The sequence below is a fragment of the Etheostoma spectabile genome, chromosome 13, assembly GCF_008692095.1.
Source record: "Etheostoma spectabile isolate EspeVRDwgs_2016 chromosome 13, UIUC_Espe_1.0, whole genome shotgun sequence".
Lineage (NCBI taxonomy): Eukaryota > Metazoa > Chordata > Actinopteri > Perciformes > Percidae > Etheostoma > Etheostoma spectabile.
Window position 1 is genome coordinate 25222786 of NC_045745.1, and position 12963 is coordinate 25235748.

The 12963-nt window shown below is 40.4% G+C and overlaps 3 protein-coding genes across 8 annotated transcripts in view; 1 reads left to right on the forward strand and 2 right to left on the reverse strand.

The window, feature by feature from the left end:
- phldb2a (pleckstrin homology-like domain, family B, member 2a) overlaps nucleotides 1-1640 on the forward strand; it is a 20102-nt gene extending 18462 nt beyond the window's left edge. For all 5 annotated transcript variants that reach the window (XM_032534045.1, XM_032534046.1, XM_032534047.1 and 2 more), the window contains exon 17: nucleotides 195-1640. In XM_032534045.1, coding sequence (XP_032389936.1) covers nucleotides 195-335 — 141 coding nt within the window. In that variant the 3' untranslated portion in view covers nucleotides 336-1640. The remainder of the gene's footprint in view (nucleotides 1-194) is intronic.
- Nucleotides 1641-4699: 3059 nt separating this feature from the next.
- Nucleotides 4700-8758, reverse strand: si:ch211-244c8.4 (APC membrane recruitment protein 2). Of its 2 annotated transcripts, XM_032534076.1 has the most exons (3): nucleotides 6501-8758; nucleotides 5608-6458; nucleotides 4700-5479 (listed from the first exon to the last, which is right to left on the reverse strand). In XM_032534076.1, exons 1-3 carry the CDS (start codon nucleotides 8462-8464, stop codon nucleotides 5358-5360), a joined length of 2937 nt encoding a protein of 978 aa, XP_032389967.1. In that variant the 5' UTR covers nucleotides 8465-8758; the 3' UTR covers nucleotides 4700-5357. The 2 variants fall into 2 exon arrangements, with proteins under 2 accessions (XP_032389967.1, XP_032389966.1); XM_032534075.1 differs by having other exon boundaries at nucleotides 5608-8754.
- Nucleotides 8759-11466: 2708 nt separating this feature from the next.
- Nucleotides 11467-12963, reverse strand: part of LOC116700750 (organic solute transporter subunit alpha) — a 4816-nt gene continuing 3319 nt past the window's right edge. Inside the window, exons 7-8 of the mRNA XM_032534184.1 lie at nucleotides 12548-12653; nucleotides 11467-12444 (exon numbers count right to left, since the gene is read on the reverse strand). Coding sequence (XP_032390075.1) covers nucleotides 12284-12444; nucleotides 12548-12653 — 267 coding nt within the window. The 3' untranslated portion in view covers nucleotides 11467-12283. The remainder of the gene's footprint in view (nucleotides 12445-12547; nucleotides 12654-12963) is intronic.

Sequence of the window (12963 nt, forward strand, 5' to 3'; positions counted from 1 at the left end):
TGTGTGTGTGTGTGTGTGTGTGTTTGTGTAAATGTATCATGTGTCTCATTTTCTTTTAATAATGCTGACATCTGCTTATCCTCTTCTTTTCTCCCTCCATTTGTCTTTCTCTCCCTCCCACACATGCATCACCCCTTTCCCCTCTATTTTAATTTCACTTTTCTTTCAACATCACATTTACTTCCACACTCAAGAGTCCCAACCCCTCGCTGACGTTCAGTGTGAAGACCCACGATCGCGTGTACTACATGGTGGCTCCGTCACCTGAGGCCATGCGTATCTGGATGGATGTTATGGTTACGGGTGCAGAAGGACACATGCATTTCATGGTGTAACTGATCCCAACAGGTCAGGGTTTACACCACTGAATTCCATTAGTAAACGTTGTGTCACATGAGAAGTTTTGCTTTTTTAAATGATTTACAGGTGTTATAATTAAGCTGTTCTTTAGTTTAAGCTGTTCTTCAGTTGTTTATGTACTGTGGTCCGTGAGAGGTCACTAAATCTTGCACCAGTTTAGTTGCATTGTCCAACTTTATCCTTCCTTAAACAAAATCTCTGCCATCTCATGCTTAAGTCAACACTTGATCAGGGAAGCTTCTCAATGATTAGAGAGATCTGCTACACTTCTAAACTGCGGTACATACTGATGCTGCTTGTCTATAATAAATGCATATCTGCCTTTCTATAAATTAGCCTTTGGTAATGTGTGTATCTGTCATGTAGAAACCAGAGTTTAAGTTCTAGGTCCACCTCTGTTTCCTGGCCATCTTCTTCAACCCTTCTCTCTTCTTCTGGTTGGACGTCAGGCTGTAGCAGTGGGTCAAGAATGTACATTTTTATTTCAACTCAGATTTATTATTTCTATATTGTCAGTAATATTCAGATGTAATTAGTGAGTATTATTTTACATTTTTAACTCAAGCATTTTATTGCTGCTGCCAGATGTATGCTTGTATGCTTATTTAAAGCAGGGCTGAATGGCCACCATCAGTTTTCCTTCAAACCACATACGTCTCTTTGCATTACCGTACGTTCATTCCAATGAGTCTTATTTTGAACTTCAGTCATGAAGTAGAGATGATTTCAGGCACTTTTCAAGTTTTATTTTTATGAATTATTAGAAATTGTTGGCAAATATTCTAATCATAAAAGTAGAAAATCTGACCAAATCCCAATGAGACTGGGTGTTATGCCTAACACTGTGCATCTAGCTCCCTCTAGGGATAGTATAGGCTGCAGGCCTGAGATGATGAGACCATGTTGTGCAGCAGGGCTGCTGTACTGTATGCGTCTGTATGTACTGCGTCACCCGCATTTCATTCTGTTTGTCCACCAGCAGAGGTCCTCAGTGCAGAGTTATTGCACTGCAATGACGTAATGCCTCTGCTTCAGGTCCATACTCCTCAATGATCCATGTTTTCTAATGCTTATACATCAAATATGTGCACGTATAAGCACATGCATATCAATCTTCAGTGTTTTTTTTGGAAGCTAAACAGAAATCATTTTGAGGATATTGAGCACAAACTGATTTTTTTCAGATTTTGTTTTGAATGTTTTATAACATGCATATGTATGATCTGTATTTTTGTACTATTTGCAACAGTCTGAGGGTATTTGATAATTAAAGACCACTATAGCACCCAGCTGTTGGTTCACAGACTGCAGAGTGCAGGTGAGGCTGCAGAGCGGACAGTGTTGCAGATGAGCTGTTGCCTTTCCTGGATGCTTCTCAATAAACGGAGATATCTGTTATGTAAACATCTGATCTGCTTGTGTCATGAGACACAAGCCTTGAAATTAAATAAATTACTGCATTCATATATACATATATCTATATACTGTATATTAGTACATTTAATATTTAATATGTGTATGTGTATGAACCATGGTCATCTTAGTTGACACTATACTACAGTTTTTTTATATACAATTGACATCATGCCATGTTTCAATATGGATAAGAATAAATCCTTTTGACTATGAATCATAATTGTGAAATGTCACAAATGAAATGTTACCTTTTGTGTTGAGCTTGAACATTGCCCGTTTCACTGGCTGTAACAACCGGATCATGTTGAACAGTGGAGGTTATCCGGGCTCTTGCTAACTCTAACCCTAACACTAAACCCTTGATGAACTATTGCTTTGTACGTTGAAGCACTAAAACAAAGCTTTTTAAATTCCAACATGGCAAGATGATGTGTTTTCCCATGGATATTGAGTACCATAGCACCATAAAACTTGGAGTACCATACCAAGTTTTACACTGCTATGTAGCCTAATGTATCATCTTGGAAATTGATAGTTTTATTATACAGGGTTGCACAATGCCCCTGTATTGAAGCTTAACTAGATCCTTAAACATGTTAAAGGAGTTTTCCTTTTATTTGTCTAATAATAGCTATGACAAGAGCCACACTGTTATCCTAAATTGGTTGACTTTACTAGAAATGTGCTTACTAGAAGTTTTTAGACAAGGTGAAACTTAACAGGTCAAATTGTCTTAACACAGACTGGTAGTTTGATGCAGTAAATCAATTTCATATAAGTAGTCACTACTAAAAACCATCAGTAAACATGTTACCTTTGTTGAAATATAAAAATATTTAACATTAGACTCTACTTATCATAACTTAGCAGAAAGAGATGAAACTTCTAAACAAGTTTGTTTCCTTGCAGTATAGTTTTAAGAACAATGTACTCAATACATCAACTCCAATAAAACAGAAAGGACAACAATGTAAAGATTTTAATTTCCATATGCCCTACTTAGATCTATGAGTAAGCTGCCCCTCTCTGCAGGGACAGCATCAGCTGCCCCCCAGGTCTCAGTCATGGTGCAACAATAAATGTAGATAAACATGAACACTAAATCAACCCTCCAAAACCAAAATTAACATAAATACAGACCCAAAAATATGTGCGCATCCACAAACAGAAAATCCAGCATTGTTGATTTTCTTTTAATGTGGCTGGCTCAGGTCAATATAAAAACAAAGTTTAGAAGCACATTGATAATTTGTTTAAAATTTGTCTCAAAATTGTGAAACATAATGATTATCCAATAATACAATATAATTTCATAATTCCATTTAAAATTGTGTAAGAAGTAATAACTTAAAGTCTTATTAGCATGTACTGTATACTGTGAGTGTGCTCATTAAGGCACTCATGTTTTTAAACTCCTCCTTTTCAACACTTGCAGCCTTTCATTGGTTGACCTAGTGGGGTTGGCATGGAAACACAGAATAAGGCATGCTAAATTAGGTTCTAACGAGGAACATCGTCTCCAAAGGCAGAAGCAGACACAAACACATGCAGAAAGCCAGGGTGGCTTCAGTGCATTATAGGTGCTGTAATTTGTGTAACATATTTGGGGCAAGGAGCCTGGTCTTGAAGACACCCATACAACCTATAAACAGGCACTCCGAGACAGCTTTTGCAATATTGTTCAAAGGCTTCTTCCAACATGTCCCCTGGTTGTACTTCACTCAAAACTGTATAAGCACAAAAAGACTGCTTGAAAATCATGTGAAGGGATGTTGTCAAAAGGCAGTATTCACTAAATTTCAAGCATTTTCAGATTCAGATTCCTCTTTAAACTCCAGTATATATCATGGCATATTATTACCAACAGTTTCTATGATGAAGAGCATAGCACAATGTATCACATTGGGTCACAATGTTAACCCTCATGACCAACCTGATAGCTGCTCTAAAAGCCGTGATTATAAATCTATAGGCTGTTAAAGACCATTTTTAAATGTTTAAATCCCAAACTGCAGGTGTTATGAAGAGGAAAATAATGTGTTGTGTCAGAGCCTCAGGGGGGACTTGTTCTTTTCTCAGGGAGATGGTTATAACCTCTGTAGTCTGTGTCAGCACCTGATGGGGTGACATCCTCGTGTTTTTGATGATGGTCTTCTCTACTCAGCTTGCAGCCTCTGGCTTCCTGCAGTACACAAAGGTTTTTTTTGTTTCACCTCCGCACTGCTTTTACTGTCCTTCACGCCTTATTCCTAACACCAGACTCTTCTTAACATTACCCCTTGACTTAGATCAGCTTCCCATCTTTAACCTGTGGTTTTATTCTCAGCCCTAGTAGCAGTCAGAGTTGCTTTTCAATGTGTTTTCCCTACATTTTCTGTCTTTGCAGAACATTATGGTCTTTTTTGATGCACAACAGCCTTTTCTGTAGAGTAGCTCTCTGCATTTTGTTATTTTCCACAATTATATCAATTACCCACTCAGGCATTATGCAGCACATCCATCGGGTGCATTTTTACACTAAGAATAGCCATGACACACATTCCCTAACCCCTTTCCTGATAATAAGGCATGTTAAGCGTTTGCCCTGATTGGCCGGGCTCTGCTGACATTCATATGCTCGCTTTTCAGGTCAGTGAGCTTCGAGTGTGGATGATGTTGGAACGAGGACACTCAGAGCTGTAGTAAGATTGTGTGGCACTGTGGCGATTTGCCACGAAAATATAAAATGTTCGTCATGTCTCTTTACTCTGATCTTTAAATTTAATGTAATTTCCTTTCACATTAAATTAACTCAACAGAATATGTATTCCTGTTCAAGACAAAGCCAGTAAATCCTTTTTGTATGTGCCTTCATTTCTCATCTGTCTTCAAACATCCACAATATTGAACACATGCAGGATATAATTCACAACTTAAACAGTTCTCATCTTGCAAAGTACTCATGATTTATTGATTACATAGGAAACAGAACAACATAGATGAGATGATACACAGAGATATTGTTCTCATCTGAGTATAAGTGGGATAAGGATAAGGATGTGCCAGTGTATGAGAGATTTCTCAGCATCCTCTCTCTCAAACATCCACAGTGCCATTCCTAATGGCTGCTGTCTACTGTCCTTTTCATTAAAAGGCATGATTTCCATTCCTCCCTCAAAATCTGTCTCTCTCAGAGTTCACAGTAAGATCTGATCATGTTACATATGAGCAGGCCGACACATGTAATTGCACATTTTCTGCTACATAGATCCAGAGATAGGTGCGGAATGTAAATTTGGTTGTTGCATTAATTTATAGAGCTCCTGATGTTCTTCTTCTGACATAAATAAAAACAGGTTATTATCAAACAGACTTGCTGAAAAGAAAGACAAAAAAGATTTAAAGGTTCCTAAAAAAAGTGGGAGTAACAAAAGTTAAAAGTACTGTAGAAAAGTCCATCGGAAAAGCACCCTTTAAAAAGGCACTCGCCCGTGTGTGACTGTGTTCCCAGAAGACCTTTTATCTTGCTTATCCTTAGTCACCGATGCTGCTGTGTGTTCAGGTGTGACCCTCAACCTTTCCTGAGTGCATGTCCAGTTGGCTCAGCACCAAAGAGCGAGAGTTGTTGTTAGGCTCCCTGTGAAGATGTTTTGTGCTTGAGTGCTGTCGGCCTCCTTGACTCTGTTACTGTTGCTTATGGTGTAGTGAAGCCAGGAATTACAGTCTAGAAATATGAAAAAAGGATGGTTGTGTAGTTATATTAGGACAGAAGTTGCAGTCAAAGCCATAATCGGTGTTGTGTGTTTTATTTTCTTATATGGGTGCTGCCACCAGCAGCTGCAGGTTTATTACCAGCCCTGCGGACAGGAACCTTGGACACGGGTATCTTGGTACGGGAGGGTTCTTTAGCTTGAGGTGTTTGGGAGGCAGTGTGAGACTGTGTGCCGTGCTTCACAGGAATCTTGGAGTCACGCGGTAAACTGGTGAGGACTTTCGGCTGGGGAAGCTGCTGACTCTCCTCCTGGGTGTGTTTTGAGGTGGGCACATACGCCTCAACATCACTGATTTTATCTTTGTTCCCTGCATCATGTGAGTTGAAATTGGGCCTCTCTTCTTCTTGCACAGGAGTAGGTGGGTCCCTGCATGCTTCATCGTCAACATGTTGACTGTCCCGGACAGGTAGCTTGCCTGCTTTGCCCCCTCCTACTATAGGTATTTTGCTTAGTCCTGATGCCTTTGCTTGTGGTATCTTCCTTTCTCTGGTGGGACCCTGGAGGTTCTTTAGTGACTCATTATGCAGTGCCTCTGTTTTGAATGGTACCGCCTGGGCCCCCTGGGAACTACTTGGACTAGTCAGTTGCCCATCGACTGATGCCTGTCCACCTCCTTTTGTCTTAGCAGAGGCTGGGGCCTCACTCTGACAAGGTGAAGGGGTAGAAGGAAGAGAAGTGACAGGGAAAATGCCAGGGGTTGATGCAGGAAGGGCTTTAGATACAGAATCTGGGATGTGAGCATGGGCAGGAAGGTCAGTAGATACAGAAACTGGGAAACAAGTAGGGGCAGTTTGGGCTTTAAATTGGGAAACTTGAATTTGAGCAGGAGCAGGCAAATCTTTAGGCACAGAAATTGGAATCTGAGCAGGGACTGGAGGGGGTTTTAATACAGACATTGGGATCTGAGCAGGGACAGGAGGGGCTTTAGATTGAGAAACCTGCAATTGAGCAGGGGCAGGTGGGTCTTTAGGTACAGAAATTGGGATTTGAACAGGAACTGGAGGGGCTTTAGATTGAGAGACTTGGATCTGACCCGGAGGAGAAGGTGTTGTGGATGTTGTAGAAACAACAGCACGAGTGGTAGGAGTTGGGGTTAATGTGGGAGCAGGGGGCATCTTATCTAATGAGAATGGTGCAGGTGTGGGTTTAGTTGTAGGAGGAATCTTATCTAAGGAAGTTGAAGATGGAGTTGGGAGAGATTCAGCGGCACTGGGTTGGGTTCTAGTAATGAGAGTAGGGGGAGAGTAAGGATAAATATTTGTAGGGTTAGTAACTGCACAAGACGGTGAAACTATCACTGGGGCTTTAGATTCTCCGGCAGCTGAACTTGGGGAAAGTTTGTAGGAAGTGGAAGTTTGCAGGTTTAAACTGCTAGCTGAATCCAATTTAGCAGGTGATGGTTGGGTGAAAGGAATAGGGGTGGGAGGGCTATGGGTTACTGGTGGAGGTTTAGCTGACACAGAAGTTGGAGTGGTTACAGAGATGGGTTTACTTACTGAAGCAATCCTTTGAGGAGGTGCTGCAATCTCTGAAGCTAATTTGCTAGCCTTACAGGTGAGAGTTGGGCTAATTGAGGGAGCTTTGACTACAGTGGCTGGGGTGTTTGGTGGGGCTGCGGAGCTCAGTTCAGATTTAATTGTCGTAGAAGTGGGAGACATTATTGGAGCCGAAAGGCTTGTTAAAGTTATAGGGGTTGTTGAGGGTTTCGTAGCAATGGGCGTGGGAGTCAATTTAATTTTAATGCTAGCAGAAGGCTCAGAGGCTGGAGTAGAGTCCGAACTCAATTTGACTGAGTGAGTAGTCAAAGTGGAAGATTTGGTCAACGTCGTAATGATGGAGCTGGGCTTGGCAATGGGAGAAGAGGTTGAACTTGTCTTTGTCAGAGGAGTAAAGGATTGGGTGGGGGCTGTCGTGGGGACGGCTACAGATGAGGGTTTGGATGTAGCACCGGTGCTGACAGAGGCAGAAGTCAGTGGAGTTGAGATGGTAGGTTTAGAGAAGAGAGATGTGGATGATGGCGTGACTTCTGTCACCACAGCACCGATGGGACTGCTGGCTTTCCCCCACTCTGCCTCCACATCAGCCATGATGTCGCCACCCCCTGAGATTGAGTCAAAGGTCAGGAGAGAGGAGATGTCTGCCAGCAAGCAGCTCAGGCTGTTATCACCGGGTACCAAGGGTGGTTCAGAGATGGGTAAAGGCGGCACATGCTCATTAGTTCTACTCACATTGCCTGCCGTCACCTGGGGAGTTATGGTCTCTGACGGGGATGTGGCTGCACTTTCTTGTGTTGTTAAGCTCTTCTCAGGATCCCAGCTCCCAGTCTCAGGGCTGTCCAAAGAGCGAGGCTGGGATTTAGGGGTAAGGGTGAGGTCCTCATTGATGATTTCTACACTGATGGTGCGGGAGGACATTAGAAGAGGGCTCGGAGGGGCTGCCTCCTTCTCTTTATCTCTTGATCGGAACATAACATTGTCAAAGAGACCCTTCAGCCCACGACGATGCCGACCCACTGGCTGGGACACGGTGTGGACTCTGCGGTCCCCCACTCCTCTCCGGCCACCCCTCAGCAACGACAGGAAGCTGAGAGACCTGGCTGAGCTGGCAGAAGAAATGGAGGCGCGGGCAGGGGCAGCAGCCTGAGTGCCATCTTCACCAAGCTGCTCCTCCTCTGCCTGCTCCCTCTCTCCTTGACTCACCTCCTGTCCCTTTTCCCTGTTCAACTCCTGCTCTAAATCTCCTGCAGTGGTCTCAGATAATCCATCTATAGTAGTGCTGCTGATAACAGGTGACTTGTTGTTTCCATCACCTTTGCTTCGAATAGAAAATATGTTACCTGGCTTGCGTTTGCCAAATAGCTTGAATCCTTTTCTGATTTTTCCACTCGACTGGGATTCACAAGGCGGGGGGTCCATGTTCTCCGTTTGTACATCCATCTTCTCTGTGTGTAACCCCTTTGCTCTGTATCCTCCAGTCACTTGCAGTTATTATTCCCCTACCAGTGGAGTGCGTATTTATGTCCAGACCTTATCTCTATCTCCGTCTGTAGCCGTGCTTTCCCTCTTTTTTACTCTCAGTGCGTTTCTTTAATGGCTGTCTGTATCCCTCCCTCTGTCTATCTTTCCCATCCAGCCCTTTCTCCTCTATTTCTCCATTGAAAGCCCCTCCCCTTTGCCTCATTTTTGTCTGGCTGCTCTCCCTGGTTGCCATAGCAACTGAGGAGCTAAGCAGCTTTCGTCAGCAATGCAGAGCCAGGGGCTGTCATCAACCCACCCTGAACACAGCTTTCCCTTCCTCTCTGTCTGATGACTATGTTTACATAACAGCAAAGACAAATACTCCATTAATAGAGATTAATTGAGCCAAATTTTAAATTCCAAAATTATCTGGCTTTATATAAAAAATATTATCCAGATTAATGCAATGTACCTCTACATGCAGCCTAATAATCATTTAATCAAACAGATTTGCTTTTATTTCTAAATAAACTGGTCTTATTCACATCAAGTGTGTCACACCCACCTACATTAACTCACCCCAGTCGGCTAAAAAATAAATTAAATGTAGAAAAAAATTTAATTTTATAAAGAGTTACTGCAGTAAAGTACAACCATTTATCACATTCAAGTTTGGTAGGTAATTAGCATATTGACCTATATTCCTATATGTACAACATGTTCATCTATCATTCTATCCACTGTGCTGCATATTATTTAAAAAATGCATAATTGTAACACCTATCAGAGAAACAAATGTAATGCTTCTTGTGAAGATCAATGAAGTCCATTTAACTGTTGACATGTCTATTATTAAATCAAATTAAAGGGATCAATGTTGTGAGAGCACTTGACCTTTTAACAACCTTAACAGAGTCCTGAAGACAAACAAGCCATTGACAATGATTATGTACTGTAATTGTAAATGAATGGTAGTGTAAATATGATCTCTCTTATTGTCTGGTTTTGCCAATGTTATTATTTCTAAATGTTAATTTGAGCATTGTTTATAATTCTAGCATTCAGGAAAAGGGAGATGTTATTTTTGGAAAACGTCAAATTCAATCCTCTAATTGACACAGTGCTCAAGCCATTGTTTGTTTTCACACCTTTTCAGTGATTAATATGAACATTGTTAAGAAATCTTATGAACCAGTCAGTAGATATATTAGTTTATAAATTACTTTAAGTATTCCCTTTTGAAATAAGGAACAGTAAAACTAATGTTATGTCATATGTATTGTTTAAAAATGTAATGATTTTGTTCTGGTTGCACTAAAAACAAATATTGAACATGAATTAATCATGTGAGTTATGGAGAGGTGACTGTTTTTGGGGTGGAATGAGCACGGACTCTTGTGGTTGCTTAAGAAACAACACGTGGCACAGTTTGACTGTAGATGGCTGTTTAGTGCACGGAGTCTGAAAATAAAGCTGCTGTCTCATCCGCATGCATTCCTTGTCCCAAATGAATCTGAGTAAGTAGGTCAGCAATCTTTGAACAAATCTGGCTGTTTTTCAGGCTGTGTTAAGACCGTGGACTGTATATAAAATGTTTAGACCCAGGAGGAGGTTTATGGGTAGAGTCACACTGATACGCAGTTAAAAACAACAACGAATAACAACTGGATTTCATTAATAAATTCCTTTGTACAAAGTGTGTCTGTTTTTTTCAGTGCGCATACAATATTGCAGCAGAGATTGACGTGAGATTCCCACTATATTCAAATTGAAACCAAATTAAAAATGTACAGTGTACAAATACACGTATGTTTTGGTGCTTAGAGTCTCAGTATAGGTTGATTTAATACATGCAACCTGGGTACTGTAATGAGTGCACACACACTCACACAAAAACAGAATACTTCTTAGTTTGTAAGCATTTACTACTAACTTTAATACAAGGAAATACTGTACATCAGATGTTAATCCAGGCCTCATTTAAACACACATTACCACAAATAAATGGGTGTTTTCAAGGGCACATCTAAAAATGTTTTCCTCAGCACACACAAATTTATACCAATGCAATCCAACTTTTATCTCCACTCCGTTTTGTTTCAGTATGAATACACTTTACAATATATTAACATATATGTGTATACATAACTTTACAGTTACACTTCTCTGTACATCATATCTGTATTTTGTAGGGAGGCTCCTAGTTACAGGCTGTTAACCCCCAATGTCTTTAATATTTATTTGTCTTTTGAAACTGGTAAAGCTGAAGGAATAGTTTGCTATTTTGATAAATATTCATACTTGATTTCTTGCAGAGACGTAGATGAGAGATTGATCCCACTCTCATATCTGTATGGTAAATATTGTATGAGATGCATTAGCAAGACTCCAGTAAGTCATTTTGCAAGCACAGAAAAGGTCCTGCACATAACTCCCTGCCAAGCTAAGCTAACTGACAGCTTCATGTTTGCTGTACAGACACATGAGTGATGTAAATCAAAAGAAATGAGAAAAATGTCATAAAATGCCAAACTATTCCTTTAAAGGGTCAATTCACTTAAATCAGAAAAATGAAAATAAATCCTCCTTCTTCTCTATCTACTATCTATCACATAGTATTGGCATATTTGCACACGTTTTGAGGTATCCATCTCTAAATTTTTGCCTCCACTCCAGTACAACGTAAGTAAATGAAATTTTAATTTTGGTGCTCAAAACATTAAAAAGAAAACACGTAAACAATTCAACCAGCCAACATTTCTTTCCAGAATCACTGTCCTATCTACTCTGGGCAACCAACAAAAAAAACAAAAAAAACTGTAGAAAATCTTCAGAGAGACTGTGCCTCAGGCAGAATTTGGGTGAAACAACCCTTTAAGTTTTGTCATTCTGTATTGTCTTTATGTTATATATTGTTGGTAATAATGGTAGGGAAGCCAACATGACAAGCCCTGTGGGTTCCCTTTGCATGCCCCGTTTGTTTTAATTTACCTTAAATGTATCATTGTTGTTGTTGCTTTTTTTGTGTGAAATAAATCAAATTAATTCCCAACCAGGGGCACTTGTACCCCAGGGGGTACTTGTACAGAAACGTTATATAAATTATGATTTGATTAAAAGAACACATTTACATCTTAACAGTAAGTACACTGTAACCCAAACGCTACATGTTGCAGTTATGTAAGAGTGTGAACATGCAAACGAATACATAAAGTTGAACAGTTAGCTACAAGTAATAAATAAATGGTAGAAATGAATAGCCAAAAGTAAGGACTAAACCGTTCAAATGATAGCTGAAAGTAGTGAAGATGGTTGTTACAGTTGAGATAGTATTGGATAAATGGTTGAAACATTCAGCTTCACTCCAAGTAGTAGTAGCCTAGGCTAGTAGTAGTAGTAAGATTGCTGACCAAACCAACCTAAGTATTTATCGTTCAACAAGTATGAAAACATGAACAATATCCACTTTTATACAATGAATAGTGTTGTACATTTGGAACATACATTGCAAACTGATGAAGTGAGTTCATCTGACAGGGCTGTGTGGATTCCTCAGACCAAAAAGGTTGGGAACCACTGACCTACAGGATACTGATTTTGACAAAAGTCTGTGAGTGGTGTGTGATAAGGTCAAAGAACAAAAGGGTTGAAAGTCACCAGACTAGCGACGTTCTCTTTTGTTACATGTGAGTGACAGAATGAGGTAAAATGTTATATCATATCACATTTGATGATAGATTATCTCATACTTCATTAAAGAGCTGCGTTGACCTCCACTCAATTGTCACGTCTCCTCTTTTAGACGTCATGCTCCGCGAGAGCCGTCTGCAGGGCGACTTTAGAATTCTGGTCGTTGTCATACGCCTCAGAGGGAAGTGTCTCATATGTACGACGGTACAAAAACCGATTGAGCAGTGTGAGGATGAACATCTCCATGATCATTATCTGTTGATTTAGCACTGCAGGACAGAGAGAGAGACAGAGAGAGAAAAGAAAGTTTGGGTTTCAGATTAATTATTTCACCTCACATTTGAGCAACGGTCATTCAGAGATGGTTCTTACTGGAGCCACGAGCTTGAGAAGAGAAGGGAGGGGCACAGGCGATGGTTCCATCCAAGGCCACGATGTTAATGATTGATGTCTGCAGCTGACTCAGCACAAGTATTAACTAAGAAGAAAACCAATACCGGATCAGTTCCTCTACATACAGTGTACATTCAGTTTAAGGTGCACTGCTTGGCAGCTCTAAATATCAATATTTTTCAGCGGGAGTTTGATGCAGTAAGTAAGTAAAGTTTATTTCTACAGCACATTTAAACACAGATTAATCTAACCAAAGTGCTGTACAAAGAAGCACCGAGGTGCTGTCTAAAAAAAACATTAAAATGTAAAAAACAAATGCAACTACAGCCAAATGGATATGTGTTAAACTATAGTTTACCAGTGTGTGTGTGTGTGTGTGTGTGTGTGTGTGTGTG

Excerpts from the sequence above, each read along its gene's own strand:
- si:ch211-244c8.4 (XM_032534075.1), bottom strand. The coding sequence starts at position 8,464 with ATGGATGTACAAACGGAGAACATGGACCCCCCGCCTTGTGAATCCCAG. Across the intron at positions 5,480-5,607 it reads GGTTCCTGTCCGCAGGGCTG|ACTGTAATTCCTGGCTTCAC; the intron begins GTAATAAACCTG and ends TCATATTTCTAG.